Source organism: Phyllobates terribilis, unplaced genomic scaffold (genome assembly GCF_046119375.1).
Source record: "Phyllobates terribilis strain yellow unplaced genomic scaffold, ASM4611937v1 Scaffold_57__1_contigs__length_8443340, whole genome shotgun sequence".
NCBI classification, from domain to species: Eukaryota; Metazoa; Chordata; class Amphibia; order Anura; family Dendrobatidae; genus Phyllobates; species Phyllobates terribilis.
Window position 1 is genome coordinate 3,674,754 of NW_027362817.1, and position 18,918 is coordinate 3,693,671.

The 18,918-nt window shown below is 45.2% G+C and overlaps 1 protein-coding gene and 1 long non-coding RNA gene across 6 annotated transcripts in view; one reads left to right on the top strand and one right to left on the bottom strand.

Annotated features, from left to right (window-relative positions):
- The window catches only part of UBXN11 (UBX domain protein 11), a 59,440-nt gene extending 53,432 nt beyond the window's left edge, over positions 1-6,008 (bottom strand). For 2 of the 3 annotated variants that reach the window (XM_073661800.1, XM_073661799.1), the window contains exons 1-6: positions 5,801-6,007; positions 5,676-5,716; positions 4,949-5,014; positions 4,762-4,856; positions 3,002-3,059; positions 2,853-2,932 (exon numbers count right to left, since the gene is read on the bottom strand). In XM_073661800.1, coding sequence (XP_073517901.1) covers positions 2,853-2,932; positions 3,002-3,059; positions 4,762-4,856; positions 4,949-5,014; positions 5,676-5,716; positions 5,801-5,937 — 477 coding nt within the window. In that variant the 5' untranslated portion in view covers positions 5,938-6,007. Of the gene's footprint in view, positions 1-2,852; positions 2,933-3,001; positions 3,060-4,761; positions 4,857-4,948; positions 5,015-5,675; positions 5,717-5,800 lie in introns of all 3 variants that reach the window. The other variant, XM_073661801.1, reaches the window with a different exon arrangement.
- LOC141192316 (uncharacterized) overlaps positions 5,771-18,918 on the top strand; it is a 110,947-nt gene continuing 97,799 nt past the window's right edge. For 2 of the 3 annotated variants that reach the window (XR_012265869.1, XR_012265867.1), the window contains exon 1: positions 5,771-6,050. This is a non-coding gene — a long non-coding RNA (uncharacterized lncRNA). Of the gene's footprint in view, positions 6,267-18,918 lie in introns of all 3 variants that reach the window. The other variant, XR_012265868.1, reaches the window with a different exon arrangement.

Consider the following 18,918-nt stretch of genomic DNA (forward strand, 5'->3'; position numbering starts at 1 on the left):
GTATATATATATATATATATATAACATTTAGTGTGGGGGGGGTGGTGGAGATTTGAAGACACAAGTTTGGTGAGCAAAGAAGGTACAGGTGCAGACTGATACGGGTCCGTACGGTGGAACTACTGTGCTGTGGTAGGAGCATAACTAAGAGCCTACCAGGACCGACGCTTGCTACATGGCGGCTTAGTCGACTCCGTGAGCCAAGGAGGGACCGGGAAGGTAGACCAGGTGCCACTCTGGGACCGACCTCGAGAGAGCAGGCAACTCCCACGGGATTGGCAGTCTAAGCGGACAGGTATGGCAGATGAGTATGGCTGGTACGCAAGCAGGCAGCGCAGGAAGACAGGCAGACTGACAGGCTGGCAAGCACGGCTGATAGACAGGCTGGTGGGCAGCACAGTGACCTGAGGACTGGAGAGAGTGTTTAGACAAAAACTACAACATTGCACAGGCACCTCCATTTTGGAGGAGGTGCCTAGTACAGCAGATGTCCTCTGGCCATTGGCCGGGGACATTTTAGGACGGCACATGGGGCCCCTTTAAGAAACAGGGAGCGCGCGCGATCCTTAAGAACAGTGCCCGGGGATCTGCGCGCGGTACGCGCACCCCGGGCAGACACGGCGTGGGAGCAAGAAGGAGGATGCCGGACCAGGGCAGCGGCAGTAAGGGGAGCGGCGTCTCTGCTGTGAGCAGGAGGCAGAGATGCTGACGCTACACAGACACAATATGGGGAGTGGGAAAAATTTGAAGACAGTATAAACAGCAAGTGGGGAGATGGGGGGGGGGGTATGTATGAGAAAACAGTAAGATAGGAAGGGTGCGGACACAGTATGTTTAGTGGGGGGGGGGGGGTCGGTGCCAACACAGTATCGTGAGTGGGGGGGATTGGTGCAGGCAGAATTGGGAGGATGGGTGTGAACGCAGCATGGGGAGCGAAGGGGTAAAGTATCCAGACACAGTATTGGGAGAAAGTAGGTGGATGGGTCTGGACACAGTATGAGTAGCAAGGGGAAAAATGTATGCAGACATGTATGGGGAGCGAGGGTGAGGGGATGCGTGCGGGCACAGTACGGGGAGTCGGGGGGGGGATGTGTGAGGAGGCAGTATGGAGAGTAAGGGAGTAAAAATATGAGGAGACAGTATGATTAGCAGGGAGGGGGTGAGAGGAGACCATATGAGGAGGGAGGGGGAATAGTGTGCGGCGACAGTATGGGGGGAGAAAAGTGAGTGTGCACAAAAAAAAGACTGAATAGTATGGGGGGAGGGTAACATGGGAGGACAGTGTAAGAGCACAGCCAGGAGGGGACAGTAAGCCAAGAAGGGGGGAGTGTGATGAAGGGGCACAGTATAGAGACTGGGCCCTATAGGGCCGGACACAATGTGAAAGGACAGTGTGACAAGGAGGCCCAGTAGGGAAAGGAGAGGGCATGTACCATAAGAGGGACAGTGTGTGGGTTATATTTTGTGCAGGAAATATAGTGAGGGGAAATTAATTTTTCAGTGGCTCAGTGTGGGGCAGATATTTTATTCAGGATCTTTATAATGACACTGCTATTTTTAAGGGCATTGAGTAGGGATGTGCGGCAGAAGACCGGAGAAGATGGAAGTCTGCAGAGATGAGCTGTGGATGAGAAAAGTTATCATGGAGTCTGGACAAGATGAAGATGAAAAGAAAGAGAACGACTCTAATCAGAAACAACGTCATCTATAAATATTTCTTGTGATACTGACTAATTCTCATTCTTTTTATTTATGTTAGGAGCATTACAGGAGTTGTCCAAGTATGTGATGAGTAAGCATTCATTCCAAGTAACTGCAGACTTCTGAATTCTCACAGTGCGCACTGCACGCTGTCAGGATTCTCTGGGGCCATCGATTTGCATACATGTGGTCACACTCAATAAAAATGAATTGAGCGAGGCCGGACGTCTAGTCGGAATGTGGCCAGAAGTATACAAATCGCAACAATCTTAAAAGTTTGCAGTGAGAATTCAGAAGCCTACAGTCACATAGAGTGACTGCAGAGTTTTATCTCAAACCTGGACAAGCCCTTTAATTATAAAATAAAGCCCTGTAGCATGCCAATCCTAACAGCATGTAATATCCTCACTGTCAGGATTCAGCTCTGCTTGCTGGCTCCAGCAGTCATCACATGGCTACTTCCCTCATATGCGATTTTCATACTTGGGGTCATGTGACAACGAGCTTCTCTTGCTTCTTCTCTGTTCTTTTCATTGAACATTGAGAGAATTAGGGAGAGCAGCTTGTTGGCACGTGACTAAGTGTGCAAATCGCATATGTACTTGGGATGGAAAGGGGAGCCAAATTGAATTCTAGCCCCAGGTGCCAGAAAACCTAGATACACCTCTGGCACAAGGGGAAGGGAAAAGCTGTTGCCACATGCTCTAAGCTATGGTGGTGGTGGGGGGAGGGGGTTCCCTTCCTTTTTGAAAAATATGTAATAACATCTACTTGGACTTAAAAGTTAACTGACTAGGTGCCAAGTATTTTGATTGCTAATATCTCCACAATGGAGAAGCAACATTTAGCAAAATGAAAACATTTTATTCCACTCTGCAGCACAATATTATTACATTGTCTGTCTAGTTCAGCACAAATAAATTGATGAAAAGTCCTTTATAAGTATAATAAGATGTTTTTCTTTGAATAATGTCTATTGGATTCCACACATAAAAAACAATGCTGTAAGACTATATCAGTGTTTCCCAAACCCCATCCTCACGCCCCCCATCATGATTTCAGGATTTCCGTAGTATTGCACAGGTGGGGGCAGTGAGGACTGGAGTTTGGGAAACACTGGGCTAGAGGAACAGGAACATTGATAGACATACCTCCATCTCATCTACTTTCTTCTGCAGTTCCTGGCATTTTTTCCCAAGCTCTTGAACTTGCTTTCCTCCTTGTGGATGGTCTATAAATAGAAGGCTAGTCAATACCCTCATCAGTCGCCCATATTCATAGATATGACTAAACAAACAACCTGTCCTCCATGTTTGTAATTTCTTAATCTTCTGTTCCAAGGCAGCAATTTCTTGATCCTAAAATATAAGTCACCTCACATTAATGCAAGTTGTATCAAACTCCAGTATCCAGTGGTTTTACAAATCAGTTTGGGCAACACTTTCAACTTTGTATTTGAGCCACTTTGTCTAGTGTCATAAAAATATTAAGAATTTTTCCAAACCCCTCATTCCCCCTCCTCTATATTTGTCAAAGGAGAACAGGTGACAATCCAACTGAGTTGTCTGTATGCAACTAACAGTACAAAAGAAGCCCCTCTCTTTTCCCCTCCCCTATCAACCATCTGTCAGAGTTAACAAAGCTCTATGCAAATCGCAGCACACAGGAGAGGTAGAAAACTCAAGTGGCACAGGCCTGTGATAAATTTACACCTGGGTGAGGAGGATGCAGCTCGATTAAGCTTCAAACACTACTCACAATAGCCATCTGCAAACTCTAGGCTTTTAAGCACATATTTTTAGCGGCAGGGTCAGCTAAGGCACAATATGCATCTTTTTCCGTAGCTGTATGCCCCTCTGGTGAGCTGTGGCGCAAATGTACCGAAATAACGGACTGCAGCTATACCATGTGTAGTCTCTAAGGAAAGGTAAATTCGTAATAAAGAATATGGTGTCAATTGCAAGCTTCTGCGATCAACCAGCATTAAGTTATCCCAGAAGTTAGATATTTTAATAAAAATATGAAGGATGGAGCCTGGCCCACGTGAAGTCATGACAGGGGTTGTGTGGGCAGGTCCATACATTGGAATCCGGAGAAGTGTACGCTTGCCGATAGCGACATAGTGAGTAATCAGCGTCGTGTGTGCACAAATCCTGTGAATCATGACATCTAGTTTTTGAGTTTTCCTTCAGTTTTACATTTGTGCCTAATTATTCCTTTAATTTGCTTGTCTTTTCTTATGTTCGCCGATGCTTGCAGAGTTTTGGATTTCCAGATGTTTTCAGCTGATCCATCAATTGCAACTTTTGAAAAAGCAGTAAAACTTAGTGCAAATGTACTCTAGCCCTCGACTTGAGATTTTATGTACGCCAGTTATTTTGGTGCAATTTTGTGCCATTTTATGAAACGTGTGACTTTTTGTGGCGCTAAAAAGTCACAAAAAAGATTAAGCCAAAATTGTGATTTTTGACTTTGTGTAAAATAGATGAATTGTGTGTGATAGTTTGAAGAATGTGACGCAAAACACAAACAAACAACAACGAATACCACAGGACAAAAGAAAAGTGACTTTAAAAGGGAACCTGTCAGCTGATATATGCTGCCCAAACCACGGGCATGCTTTTAGTAGCTGCCCTGGAGCGAGCCACACTGTGTACTAGTCGTACAGACGAGTCCCTGTCGGCTTCACTCCGCCCACTGACAGTGACTGACAAATCTCTGCCTGTGTGCGCATGTCAGTGGGTGGGGAGAAGCAGCTGGGAACTTGCCTGTACGATTAGTAAATAGTGTGGCACTGTCCCTGGAAGCTACTAAAAGTATGTTTTTCTCTGAAACACCCTAGCGCTTCAGAGACAAACATACTTGGCTGTGATTGTCCAGCCAGCGGCTAATACACACAGCCCATGGTCTGGTCAGCATGCATCACCTGACAGATTCCCTTTAAAAAAATGCAAAATGATGAATCAGGGCCTGAAACTTTCTGCTTTACAGAAGTTGTCCCGCTCTACCTAATGACTCTGTTCTGGCAGGTAAGGTTACAGAACACTGAGCACATCAAACCTTTAGTTGAATTTCTTGTACTTGTAGTTTCACTCTGTTCTCCAACTCACTCACTCTTCTCACAGTGCTACTTAATAGATCAAAGTCACTTAAACCTGTAATAAAATGCCAATTCTTGTCAACAGCTCAGCCACATAATCAAATCTTAGAAATCTATTACTGTATATATCTTTCTCAAGATTACCACCTTGTTCCTTCCTAAGGGCATGTGTCTTCTGTTGAGAAAAACTGTTGCCGGATGGAAGACTTACAACTGACAGACAGAAAATAAAAGGGAATGCAATGTACATATGTAAATCTGATTGCATATTAAATATGATTATATGTATCATACTTCAAGCTTTGCCTGTCATACTTCAAGCTTTGCCTGTCCAGCACTAATATTATATATTTTTATATACAACAACAGGAACATCAGACAGGAAGAGGCTCCCTTACGTCGGTCCATCTGCGCCCCCTCAATGCCAACATTGGATCTAAAGATGGCCATTAGGGATCTAACAATGGAGGCCAATGGCAGGGCTTAATGCATAGAATAAGTAGCTACTGTAAGAGATCAAGGTATCAGTTGTTTCTTTAAGGAATAAATGTAACAAGTGTTAAAGTAAGAAAGAAACCTGATTATGAGGTCTCTCCTGCGTCATGGCTGGTCTGCCCAGGTTTTCTTTCAGGTGGAGGAAACTAGCTTGTTTTTCAAGAAGACTCTTCAGCAAACAGCAGTGTTTTTTTTCACAAGCATCTCTCTAAGTGTTTTTCTTTGTTGTTACTTGAGCCAGGGGTTTTTGGCAGTAGTTTTTTCAGCTTTTTTACTGGCATTTTCTATATTTTTTTAACTCCATAACAAGGTAACATTCTGCAATACAGGGAGCAGCTGGTCATGCAACTGTCCACTGCTGCTCTGTCTGGAGACTTACCTAGGTGTGTAGCATTGTCTTTAAATGGGGCAGCTCTCCTCCTAGGAGTAAAGAAAGAAATACTGAGGACTGGCGCTACCAAGACGCGAGGAGTGTGCAGGGAAGTGACGCCAAGCTGCAGCTACCCGGCTCTGGCCGCTCCGGTCATCGTCTTCTGGGGGGTCCCCGATAGCTCCGCTGTGGGAACGCCCTGGGACATCTGCTGGCCGCCGAGGCTCTTATTCCTCCGAGATCTCCCTAATGTGGCCAGTGGACCGCTCATGCTGCACCGCCATATTGTTTGCAGCTGGTAACTAGGCGACCAGCACGTCTGGCCGGAAGTGCAGCACTGGGCCCAGGGAAGCGATTAGATCGGAGTGAATCCACTCTAGACAGGTCAGTGCTGAGGAGAGGAGATCCGAGTTGCTGGAGTTGGGGGGCTCAGTAATCCCCTCTGTAATCCGACAGTTCAGCACTAACACCACTAGATCGGAGCTGATTCCAGGAGCTGCTCATACACTCCGCAGTCTAGACTCATCTTCTGGCTTTTTATTGTTTTTTTAATGCTTTTTTATGGAATTGCTCATGTTTTTAATGGAGCAAAAATCACAGGTCAGACATGATTTTTTTTTACACTCATCGCTGATTATTGTTTTGCCAAAATGTGACTTCTCATTTGTCAACCAGTCATGTCCACAGCACAGGAATCAGCACTTGCACAGCACAATATCCGGCGCCATTTTAGTGAAGACATATTTTCAGACTGTCTTCAACAAAATAGCGCTGGAGTCCATGCGTGCCAATGCCGTGCTGTCCGGCGCCATTTTGTTGAAGACACACTCGGTCAGACTTACACATCTAGCATTATATTATAGATAGACATATATTATAAATTATTTCAGAAATGTCCAGGGTCACTGGAGAACATTTCTGTTGTAATTTATGCCACTTTTGTGATGTAAATTATGATGGCTGATGTCAGGGATTCCACAGTGACAGGGGAGATCACGCAATATCTCACCGTTGCCGTCAGTCTGTCCGGATTTCGTCAGGGATTTACGAGTACATGATTCCGACTGCTCACTACGTAGCTATCGGCAAACGAGCAGAAAGCGTATGGCATCACACCTGCGGATTCCAAAGCATGGAATATGTGTACACGCCCCGTACGGTTACTGCCAGCTTCACGATAGCCCAATTATTATTATTCTCTGCCACTACCGGCCGATGTTTGAACTATAATACAGCCCTGGCCAGACGCCTGCTTTCTGGTAGCGTATATGGCTTCGGGACAGGGAACGATTACAGAGCAAAAGAAACAGAGCTATTAAATTTTACATTTAATCAAAAAGGGAGGCAATGTTTAGGAAAAATATACAAAGATTTTACAAATGGACTTTTACAGTACAGAATAGACAGTTACATAAAATAAACAGGATTACAGAAGAAACTTATTATAGAGTTCGCAGAGACGAATCAGTATAGCTGGAGGACGGGCTCCCCGATTTAATTTGAGCATTATCGAATGCGATCCGTTGCTTATAGTATCTATACCTCCCTGGCAATGAATATGGATCACTCTTCAGTTGGCTCTTTTATGCCAAAGGGGGAGACCAGCCCACACATCTCTGTGATGACAACATGTGGGCTCGGGCTCCACCCTTCATGTTTTTATTAAGTTATCGCGGAAGTTAGATATTTTATCCCTGGTTGCTCACAGAAGCTTGCAAGCGATGCCATATTTTCCGTTATGAATTTACCTTTCTTTGGAGACCACGCATGGCGTAGCTGCGATACGTTATTCTGGTACTTTTGCATTACCGCTCCCCGGAGGAGCTCACAGCTATGGAAAAATAAGCATATTGTTCCTTGGCTGAACCTGCCACTAAAAAATATAGGTCCTGTCATTATCAGAAGTTTGGAACTTGAGCTATTCTATGTAACGGGTCTGGGAGGCGGAACCTCTGAGCTACTATACAAGGGGGCGGTCCTTGTAAGGGAGCGGGTGGCGACCAGGGAAGACGGGCAGGCAGTCACAGCAGGTGACCGGGACAGTCTCTGGGTGAACGGACAGGAGGTCACGGCAAGTGACCGGGGCAGTCTCTGGATGAACGGGCAGGAGTTCACGGCAAGTGACCGGGGCAGTCTCTGGATGAACGGGCAGGAGGTCACGGCAAGTGACCGGGGCAGTCTCTGGATGAACGGGCAGGAGGTCACGGCAAGTGACCGGGGCAGTCTCTGGGTAAAGGGTTGGTATGACCTGTGACGGCTGAGCCTCCAGGTAGGCTAGCAGGCAGATGGTAGATGTGAGCTCCCAGGTGAGCAGGCGAGAGTCTCTGGATAAGCGGGTGGTCACAGCATGTGACGGCGGAGCCTCCAGGTAGACCAACAGACAGGCAGCAGATGAGCGCTCCCAGGTGAGCGGGCAGGAGTCTCTGGACAGGCGGGTGGTCACAGCACGTGACGGCGGAGCCTCCAGGTAGGCTAGAAGACAGGCAGCAGATGAGCGCTCCCAGGTGAGCGGGCAGGAGTCTCTGGACAGGCGGGTGGTCACAGCACGTGACGGCGGAGCCTCCAGGTAGGCTAGCAGGCAGGTAGCAGATGTGCGCTCCCAGGTGAGCGGGCAAGCTGGTCCATAGACAGACTGACAGGAGTCGGAAGGCAGACCGTCGGACCTCTGGCTAGCAGGCAGGTAAGCGGAATATCAGGAATCAGACAGCAAACTGGCAGGAATCTGGCAGGTAACTGGCAACGGGACCTGAGGGCTGAAGCAGAGTAGTGAACAGTGCAACAACATTGCTCGGGCACCTCCATTTTGGAGGAGGTGCCTTAAATATGGTGAAGTCCTCCGGCCATTGGCCGGGGACTCCTTAGGACTGCGCGGCCCCTTTAAGAGGGAGGGAGCGCGCGCGCGCGCCCTAAGCACAGTGGCCGGGAAGGAGCGCGCGCTGCCAGCAGAGCGGGAGGAGGACGCCGGGCTCAGAGCAGAGGGGTGAGGGGAACAGCGTCCCTGCCTAGCAGAGGGCAGGGACGCCGGCGCTACATTCTATATTTCGTATCGGCGCCGGATGTCCTGGGAACTTGTGGCTGGGAATTGTTCTGATTATTTGCGAGGGTGTTTGAAGCCTAACGAGCTATTTCCTCTTTTCTTCAATCTCTGCCCATCTGCTAGAGGTGTCTATTTCGCAGGTCTGTGTTTAGTTTGCCCCTGCCTCTGCCAGGGAGAAAGACCCTTGCATTTTAATTAGGTTATAGCTTTACACGTCACTTCTGCTGTAGGTGATCATTTGCAGACAGATCGCTCTTTAGATTGTCAGCTCTCTTGTGACAAATGGTGGATAAGGGCGGGGTGAAGAGGGGTTTGAAAGAAATGGTTCATATTTTCTTAATATCTCCCTGACAGCTGAGACGTGTGGACATACAGGAAAATTTGAATTCTATCAAAACTGAACAATCATAGTTATGTGTAATTTTTTATATTATGAAAAGCGATGCTAAAACTTATTTTATTCATTTAAAAAAAAATGCACCAAATTGCCGAGATTTTCTCCCTCTCACTCTCCATTAAAGGAAATATCCGGGACTTTATGAAAAACAAAAAAATGTGCCTAAGCACTAACAGTCAGGTAATTGCTACTTGCCTGCCTGTTGTGCCCGGCCCCATTCTTCCCCAGCACCTCATTACAGAGATGACTAGAGCAGAGTTGCTGTACAGAGGTTCATGATTTCTGGGCACACTGTACTGTCTATAAGAACAACCTCCGTACTGCAACTCTATTCTAGCTGTCTCACTACAGAGATGACTAGAGCGGAGTTGCTGTACAGTGTTTCATGATTTCTGTGCACGCAGAACTGTCTAAGGCCACGACCCCACTATCAGTATTTGGTCAGTATTTTTTCTCAGGAGTGGTAGCCAAAACCAGGAGTGGGTGATAAATGCAGATTTGGTGCACTTGTTCCTATTATACCTTTTCTCTGATTGTTCCTCACCTGGTTTTGGCTCCCACTCCTGAGAAAAAATACTATCAGTATTTGGTCAGTATTCAGCCAGTATTTTTTCTCAGGAGTGAGAGACAAAACCAGAGTCCCTCTGCCTTCCCAGTGCCTGCGCACAAGTTTCCTGCTTCACGAGGCTACACAGACTGCCGGAAGAAGAGCGCCTTCCGTACAGGGTAAATTGTGCAGGCGCGGGATCCAGCCGGGAACTACTCATCACAGGGCCCTGTGATGTGCAGGGGAGGGGGGGATATGGAAATTAAGCTAATAGGCGAGGATTTCTTGGCGTCCCACGGACGCGAAGCTTGTCAAAACTAATTTAATAAAAAGCTTCAGTATTACAAAGCAAGTAGAGCTCTAATATGGGACATACAGGTAAGTATAGATTCACATTTCTATCACCTGTATGCCCATATTAGAGGTCAGATATGTGCCGGGGAGGGGGGGGGGTGACAGATTCCCTCTAAGGCCCTCAAATATACAACGTCATGACAACATCCGGTTCACCAGACAGCAAGTGCGCAGTGCGCGATCAAAGTAATTTCTCCCTGTGCAGCGCTGACAGGCTGTATAGCACAGGGATGCTGCTGCATCCCTATGCTATACAGGCAATAAAAAATATATATACTGTACCCATAAATAAATATTATGAAAAAAAAACAATAAAAGTATATATATGTGGTATTGCGGCATCCGAAACGACCTGACCTATAAAACTGACCCACTAGTTAACCCCTTTAGTGAACACGGTAAAAAAAAAAATGAAGCAAAAAACGATGCTTTAGCATCATGCTGCCAAATAAAAAATTCAGTAAAACACGATCAGAAAGACTAATTGCAAATAAAAATGGTACAGTTGAATATGTCATCTTGTCCCGCAAAAAAACAAGCCACCATACAGCTCCATCAGCCTAAAAATAAAAAAGTTATAGCTCTCAGAATAAAGCGATACAAAAAAATTCTTTTTTTTCTATAAAATAGTTTTTATTGTGTAAAAGTGCCAAAACAAAAAAAAGATATAAATGTAGTACCGCTGTAAATGTACTGACCCAAAGAATAACGCTGCGTTATCAATTTTACCACACACGGAACTATTTAAAAAGAAAAAAAAAAATTCCGGAATTGTTAGTTTTTGTTTATTCTGCCTCCCAAAAATCGGTACAGAAAGCAATCAAAAAATGTCATGTGCCCGAAAATGGTACCAATAAAAACGTCAACTTGTCCCGCAAAAAACAAGCCATCACATGACTGTCGAAATATGGAAAAATTATAGCTCTCAAAATATGGCGAGGCAAAAACTAGTCTTTGCAGAAAAATGTGTCTTTTAGTGTGTGACAGCTGTCAATCATAAAAACCCGATATAAATCTGGTATCGCTGTAATCGCACCGACCCGAAGAATAAAGTCGTCTAATCACTTATACCGCACGAGGAATGGCGTAAAAAATAAACTCTAGGGTTAGGGTTGGGGTTGTATTAGAGTTGTGTTGGGGTTGGGATTTTTTCAAAAGTAAAGAAAAAAAAATGACGACGATATGGCGACTAGTGTTGAGCGCAAGTGCTCGCTACTTGAGTTTGCATCAAGTATCGCGGGTGCTCAAGTGATATTCTCAAGACCTCCGCCCCATATGTTTAGCAGCTGTTATATAGCCAAAGAAACACACGGGGATTGCCTGCCATGCACGAGCGATCCCCACATTTTTTTTTGTCGTGTCTAATAACCATGACACATGCAGGGCAGGGACTCGAGCATGTCACTCGAGCACCCGCGATACATGGTGCATACCTGAGTACCTGATGCAAACTCAAGTAAGCGAGCACTTGCACTCAAGACTAATGACAACTTATCCAATATGATGACCTAATGTTATCAAATTCTGTGTTGTACCTCTGGGTTCAAAATGTTCACTATACACCTTGATAAAATCCTTGAGGGGTTTAGTTTCCAAAATAGTGTCACTTGTGGGGGGGTTCCACTGTTTACGCACATCAGGGGCTCTCCAAATGTGACATGGCGTCCGCTAATTATTCAAGCAAATTTTACATTCAAAAAAGTCAAATGGCGCTCTTTCCCTTACGAACCCTGCCGTGCGCCCAAACAGTGGTGTTCAGCTTACTCAGGACAAATTGCACAACAAATTGCATGGTGCAATTTCTCCTTTTACCCTTGTGAAAATGCAAAATTGGGGGCCGAAAAACATTTTTGTTGGAAAATGTGAAAATTTTATTTTTACAGCTCAATGTTATAAATTTCTGTGAAGCACCTGGGGGTTCAAGATGCTCACCACACATCTAGATAAGTTCCCTGAGGGGGTCTAGTTTCCAAAAATGTTGTCACTTGTGGGGGGGTTTCCACTGTTTAGGCACATCAGAGGCTTCCCAAACACAACATGGCATCCTCTAATTATTCTAGCAAATTTTACATTCAAAAAGTCGTGTACCCAATCAGTGGTTTTCCCCCACATATGGGGTATCGGCGTGCTCAGGAGGAATTTCACAACTAATTTTGCAGTCCATTTTTTCCTGATACCCTTGCCAAACTAAAAAAAAATTGGGGTCTAAAGTAACATTTAGACTTCTAGTCTTCTTCCTCTCTGAAGAGACAATGTGAAAAAAGTTAAATGTTCATTTCTTTCTTCTACATTCCAAAAATTCCTGTGAAGCACCTGAAGGGCTAATAACGTGTTGAATGTGGTTTTGAGCACCTTGAGTTGTGCAGTTTTTAGAATGGTGTCACTTTTGGGTGTTTTCTGTCATAAAGGCCCCTCAAAGTCACTTCAAATGTGATGTGGTCCCTAAAAAATGGTTTTGTAAATTTTGTTGGAAAACTGAGAAATCGCTGGTCAACTTTTAACACTTCCAGAAAATGTTGGTTCCAAAATTGTGCTGATGTAAAGTAGACATGTGGGAAATGTTATTAACTATTTTGAGTGACATATCTCTCGGATTTAAGGGCATGAACATTCAAATGTTGAAAATTGCTAAATTTTCACCAAATTTCCGATTTTTTTTTTTTTTTACAAATAAGCGCAAGTCATTTAGAAGAAATTTTACCACAATCATGAAGTACAATATGTCATGAAAAAACAGTCTCAGAATCAGTGGGATCCGATGAAGCATTCCAGAGTTATTACCTCATAAAGTGATAGTGGTCTGAATTGTAAAAATTGTCCCGGTCATTAACGTTCAAACCACCCTCGGGGGTGAAAGGGTTAAGACCCCCCACAACATGACCCCCTTCCCTGTGAAAGCCCTGCAACAAGCAACATGCCCCCTTCCCTGTGAAAGCCCTGCAACAAGCAACATGCCCGCTTCCCTTTGCAAGCCCCCCAACATGCCAGCTTCCCTGTGAAAGCCCCCTAACATGACCCCTGCCCTGTGCAAGCCCACAACAAGCAGCCCCGTGCATGCAGCTTCAGAAGGACATGCAATCTCAAGTAGTCACATGATGCACTTTTTATGCCCCCAAAATGCAACCTTAGACACATACTTATTTCTATTTGTAAAAAAATTAAAAGCCATGATGTCACGACACAGCTGTCGGGTGACCAGGGATTAGGGGCTCCTACCCTGACCCTAACACTAGGGGGTGCCCTATCTCGCCCTATTCCCCAGGATACCTCTGAAGATGAGGATGCCAGGGCCTCCGCCCTCGCCCTAACTCCTGCGTTAGCCCTCCGTCTGTTCTTCTCCCCCATCCGGGGAAGAGGGGAGCTACTGTGCACCGTAGTACACCAACCCGACAAACAGGGCTACACAGACAGGGGTTAACAGAAAACTCCAGGCACATGAAATATTAACTCTCATCTAACAGAGGAAAACATCGGGGTGTGAAGGTAGGGGGAATAAACCAAACTAGAGAAGGATAAGGAATTACACGCATACAAACCAGACACCAGTCACAAGTAATTCGTCCAACACTCCTTCTCATAAGAAACTCCACTCCCTCCTTAGCCATGCAGCAAAAGCTATCTCTGACAAGGATTAGTATCAGAGCCCAGATTATAAAGGGTAAGGGAGTGGCTAACTGAGCTCAGCTGTGAGCACAGAGACTTCCAATATGGCTGTTTCAGCCCTGTTCTGCCAGAAGAAATACACACATTTAAAGTGACGGAGAAGTGCTTCTTCTCGTAGCCGGAGTAGGAGCCATCCGACGCTGAGGTCTCCTGGCTCCATACTGTCTCGGTAACCCCGTGACACATGATTTTCATCTCCACACAGCTACAGTATGCTGTACCTCCGCCCACTCAGGGTTGTGTGTACACAGCCTCATCACTGGCAGCCTCAGCACAACCTCAGCTGTGTGCTCTGGTATTAGATCTGACCAGGACTAAGGAGTCTCCGCCCCTTCCGGTGACACCATTCCCTCAAAAAATCTACATCGGAGTTGATGTTTTGAGGTTCTCATTTTAACAACTCCACTCTAGACAGTTCAGCACTGAAACCACTAGATCGGAGTTGATTCCAAGAGCTCCATAGAGTCCACTGTAGTCTGCTCTTCTGGCTTTTTAATGTTTTTTTTATGGAATTGCTCATGTTTTTAATGGAGCAAAAATCACAGGTCAGACATGATTTTTGACATGATTTTTTTACACTGTTATATATTTTATGTATTTTTTACATTGTTATATATTTTATGTATTTGGGCAAAATCTTTTTTTCCCTGATTAATAAAAATTAAATTTTTATTATCGCTTTTTGTAATGTAATATATTACACTCTTCAGTTTTTATTCAGTTTTGCCAGAATGTGACTTTTCCCGTTTGTCCACCAGTCCCGGCCGCAGCAACATTGTGACGAGTGGGCAGGGAGAGGCGTAAAAGAGCGCCTCTGACAGTCTCCATAATGTAAACACAGAAGTGACATAAATTATTACAGGAATGTCCAGTTAAGTTATGTCACTTTTGTGATGTCAATTTTGATGATTCTGTTTGCTTTGCTCCATCACTGTCACAACCCTCCCCGCAAATCTCCACCCAATCTTAGTTGATATTTTTTAGGGCCTCGCTCCAGCAGCTCCATACTAGTCACCTTGGTACTGAAACAGTCTAGAGGGTAAGCTACTGCGAGATACTCAAAAGATCAACTCTACTCTAGTCACCTCACTAGTGAGCCGTCTACAGTGGAGGTTAAAATGAGCCTCAAAAATCACATGCGATCTAGACGGCTCATTACAGAAGCGGCTAGAATGCAGTTACTGCAGTGCTGGGTTATAACGAGGCCTAGGAATATATATGAGATTACAGGTGATTTGTTTTCTTGAACAGTAATTACGTTATTATATCAAAAGTATAAAGTGGGAAGGCACCTCCGGTTAAAAAAAATCTTCAAACTTTATTTTTTATAAATAAAATAAAATCTCCACATGTTGGCGGTAAGACACTCTGATTTGGTCAGAGTGTCTTTCCGCCAACATGTGGAAATTTTAACTTTTTTTGATACAAAATTAAAGTTTGAAGATTTTTTTTAAAAGGCTTGTCCGGTACTTTTAAAAAAATGACAGTGTGTTTTAATGACTCCCGGCTGCAGCCGCATCTTGTCGTGACGTCAGCGGATGTCAGCGCCGGCTGCAGCCGGGGGTCACGTGCTGCTTGTGAGCTGCCACCGATAGCGCTACTCACAGTGAGTATCAGCAGCGCAAGGTAATTAGAAAGAAGGTTGTATTTCCAGGACTTTCCTCCTGACAGCACCATCAGGAGGTTGTCCTTCATATCCTTGATAGGGACAGGAAACACACAAGAGGTTAAAATGCCCCTCCCTCCACTCCTACTCCAGTGTTTTTCCTGTCCCTATCAGGGATCTACACAGAAGAGGAGTACTCAAGTAGTTCCTGAGATCCGGATGCAAGAGGATCGGGATGGGGTCTTCGCATTCCTCCCCTCCCTCTTGCTGAAGTCCGTAGACTGAAACCCCAGCGGTCCCTCGGCCTTGACTGGTGTGAGCGCCAGAGGGATCTGTCTCCCCCGCAGAGGGGGCTCTCAGTTCCTGCGGCTGCAGCCCTGTGCTCGGCTCCAGCGTGCGGCCAAGATGGTGGAAGCCCCACTTCCGGTTACAGAGGGAGCGACATGCCGACCTCTAGTAACCGGTGTGCATTCCACGGTGGAACGCACTTCCGGTCTGTTTGAAAAAAGGCACCAGACTGAAAATAAAAGGGAGAACGCCTTTTTTCTGATGATTCAGATGGAAGACAGGTGAGAGATACTAGTTAAAGGGGGGGGGGGGGATGGTGCTAAGGTTCTCAGTTCATTCAGTTCACCAGTAATGGTGGATCTAACCACTGGTCGCTCTGAGGCTATGTCTGAACCTCCAGTCCAAGTAAGTTCTGAGCTCATTCCCCTCTGATCACCTGTCTATGGTAGTAAAAGTCTTGTGCTCCTTGTCATTTTAGGATAAGGAGGTGCCTAAAAAAGACACGATGACTTCAGCTCCTAAGAAAAGGAGATGCGCCATCTGTAACAAAAAACTACCAGACACTTACAGAAAACAACTATGCTCCACTGGTATTGCAAAAGTGGTTAAAGAGGAGCATTCCTCCTTCATGTCGGCCTTAAGGGCTATAGTGAGAGAGGAAGTGCAGAGTATGGTTACGGATTTAGTTTCCCCGCAGGCTCCTCAGGGTGCGCCCCGTCAAAAAAGGCCACGCCATGAGCTGGAATCCAGTTCAGAAGGGGAGGAGTTGTCAGTCTTCTCGGACTCCGATTAGGATAGGGAAGGATCTATGGCTATTCCCCCAGAAGAGAAGAAAAAATCTCTTCTCCTGGGAAGATACGGATACTCTTTTATCTGCAGTGAGAAATACCATGTAGATTGAGGACACTTACCAACCATCTTCGGTACAAGATGAAATGTTTGGAGGGTTGAGAACCTGCAGGAATAAAGTATTCCCGGTTAATAGTCATATTAGAGCAATGATTCTTGAAGAGTGGGAGGAGGCAGAGAGGAAGCTTGTCATTCCCAGAAGCTTCAAATCTCGCCTTCCATTCGAGCCGGAAGATATTAAATTATGGGACGAGATTCCCAAGATTGAAATCCCGATTACCAGAGTAGCAAAGAAAACTTCCATCCCATTTGAGGACTCGCTGTCTTTGAAAGATGCAATGGACAGGAAGGCAGACAGTCTCTTTTAAAAAACCTGGGAAATGTCTGCGGCAATAATAAAAGCCAATATCGCGTCCACTTCGGTAGCAAGATCTATGAGCATATGGCTGGAACAGCTGGAAGACCATCTAAAGAGGAAGACTTCCAGAGAAGAGATCCTCAACTCAATCCCACTTCTCAAAATGGCGACGGGTTTTGTTGCCGATGCCTCGGCAGAGTCAATCAGATTCGCAGCCAGGAATGGAGCCCTTTCTACAGCATCAAGAAGGGCAATATGGTTAAAAAGCTGGTCGGGGGGATAGTCAATCCAAGAACAAATTATGCGCCATTACCTTTTCTGGTCTCCTGGTTTTTGGTCCAGTATTGGATGAGATCCTGGAGAAAGCTTCAGACGATAAGAAAGGGTTTCCAGAAGAAAAGTTAAAAAGATATCTTCCTTTCAGAAACCTCGTTACCAGCATTTGAGATCAGAATACCCTACAGGTGTTAGCACATGCAGAAAATGACGCAAGGAAAGTGGGTGGAAGACCTCGTCATTTCCACAGAGCATGGACGGAGGTTACCAACAGCCCATGGATTCTCCAATCCATTGCTCAGGGCTACAAAATAGAATTCGATCAGATCCCGCTGGGAAGATTGCATCTGACGATGACCCAGTCCGACCCGGTCTCCAAAAGGCTGCTAACAGATGTAGAAAACTCATGGATTCAGGACCAGTAATACCTGTACCAATGACAAAACGCTTCCTAGGTTATTACTCAGGTCTTTTCTCAATAAAGAAACTCGGAGGCCGTTTTCGCACAATAATAAATCTAAAATCACTAAACAAATCAGTACTTTACAAAAAATTATTTTCCCTCAATCCAGGGGACAGGCCGGCAGGGATAGACGCCTTATCCCAAAGATGGAACATGGATCTGGCATACGCATTTCCCCCTTTACCCTTAATACCGTTAGTACTAAGGAAGATTCAGGAGGACCGGGTCAGGGTAATAATAATCCTTCCTTTCTGGCCCAAGAGAAGTTGGTTCCCCTTACTAAGAATGATGTCCCTGAAAGATCCGATAATCCTCCCAGAGATACGGATTTGCTGTTCCAGGGCCCGGTGTACCACCCCGATGTGAAAACTCTCCAGCTTTTGGCTTGGATCCTGAAAGGCAGATACTGAGATCTAGAGGCCTGTCTGATGCGGTAATCTCAACAATGCAGAATAGTAGGAAACCAGTGACTTCGGCCAAATATACAAAAATATGGAAAAGGTTTTGTTCTCAGTATCAGCCAACATCAGAGAGTTCTATTCCAGACTTTCCAAAAATCCTAGAATTCTTACAGACAGGGTTTGAAAAAGGTCTAAGACCCAGCACATTGAAGGTACAGATTGCAGGATTAAGTGCCTTCCTGGACTATCCTCTAGCCCACCATCCATGGGTGGAGAGATTCATTAAAGCCACAACAAGGTTAAGACCAACATTTAAATCCCATGTCCCTTCATGGGACTTAAACATAGTCTTTAAGAGTCTATGCAACAAACCCTTCGAACCCATCGAGGAATCAAGCATAAAATTCCTTTCGCTTAAGACACTGTTTCTGGTCACAATAACCACGGCGAGACGTGTAGGAGAGATACAAGCATTTTCAATCAGAGACCCATATCTGAAATACCTAGATGACTATATTATCCTCAGATTAGATCCAGCATTCTTACCAAAAGTAGTTACACTTTTCCATATGAATCCGTAGGTGGTCCTACCCTCTTTTTGTCAGGACTATAAAAATGATCAAGAATTGACCTTCCATTCACTAGACGTTAGGAGATCAGTGCTACAGTACCTAAAGGTCACAAAAGACTGGCGTTTAAATTCCAACCTGTTCATACAGTTTCAGGGAAAACATAAGGGAAAAAAGCAACAAAATCTACCTTAGCGAGATGGGTCACTTCAGTAATAAGGCTGGCCTATTCATCTTGGGGGAAATCTCCAGAGAATATTAGCGCCCATTCTACCAGAGCTATGTCCACATAATGGGCAGAAAGAGCAGGGGCATCTGTGGACCAAATCTGAAAGGCTGCAACTTGGTCAAATTTAAGCACCCTCTGCAAACATTACAAATTAGACATTAGACATTCTGTCAGGTCAGGATATGGCCTTTGGAAGGAAGGTCCTCCAGGCTGTA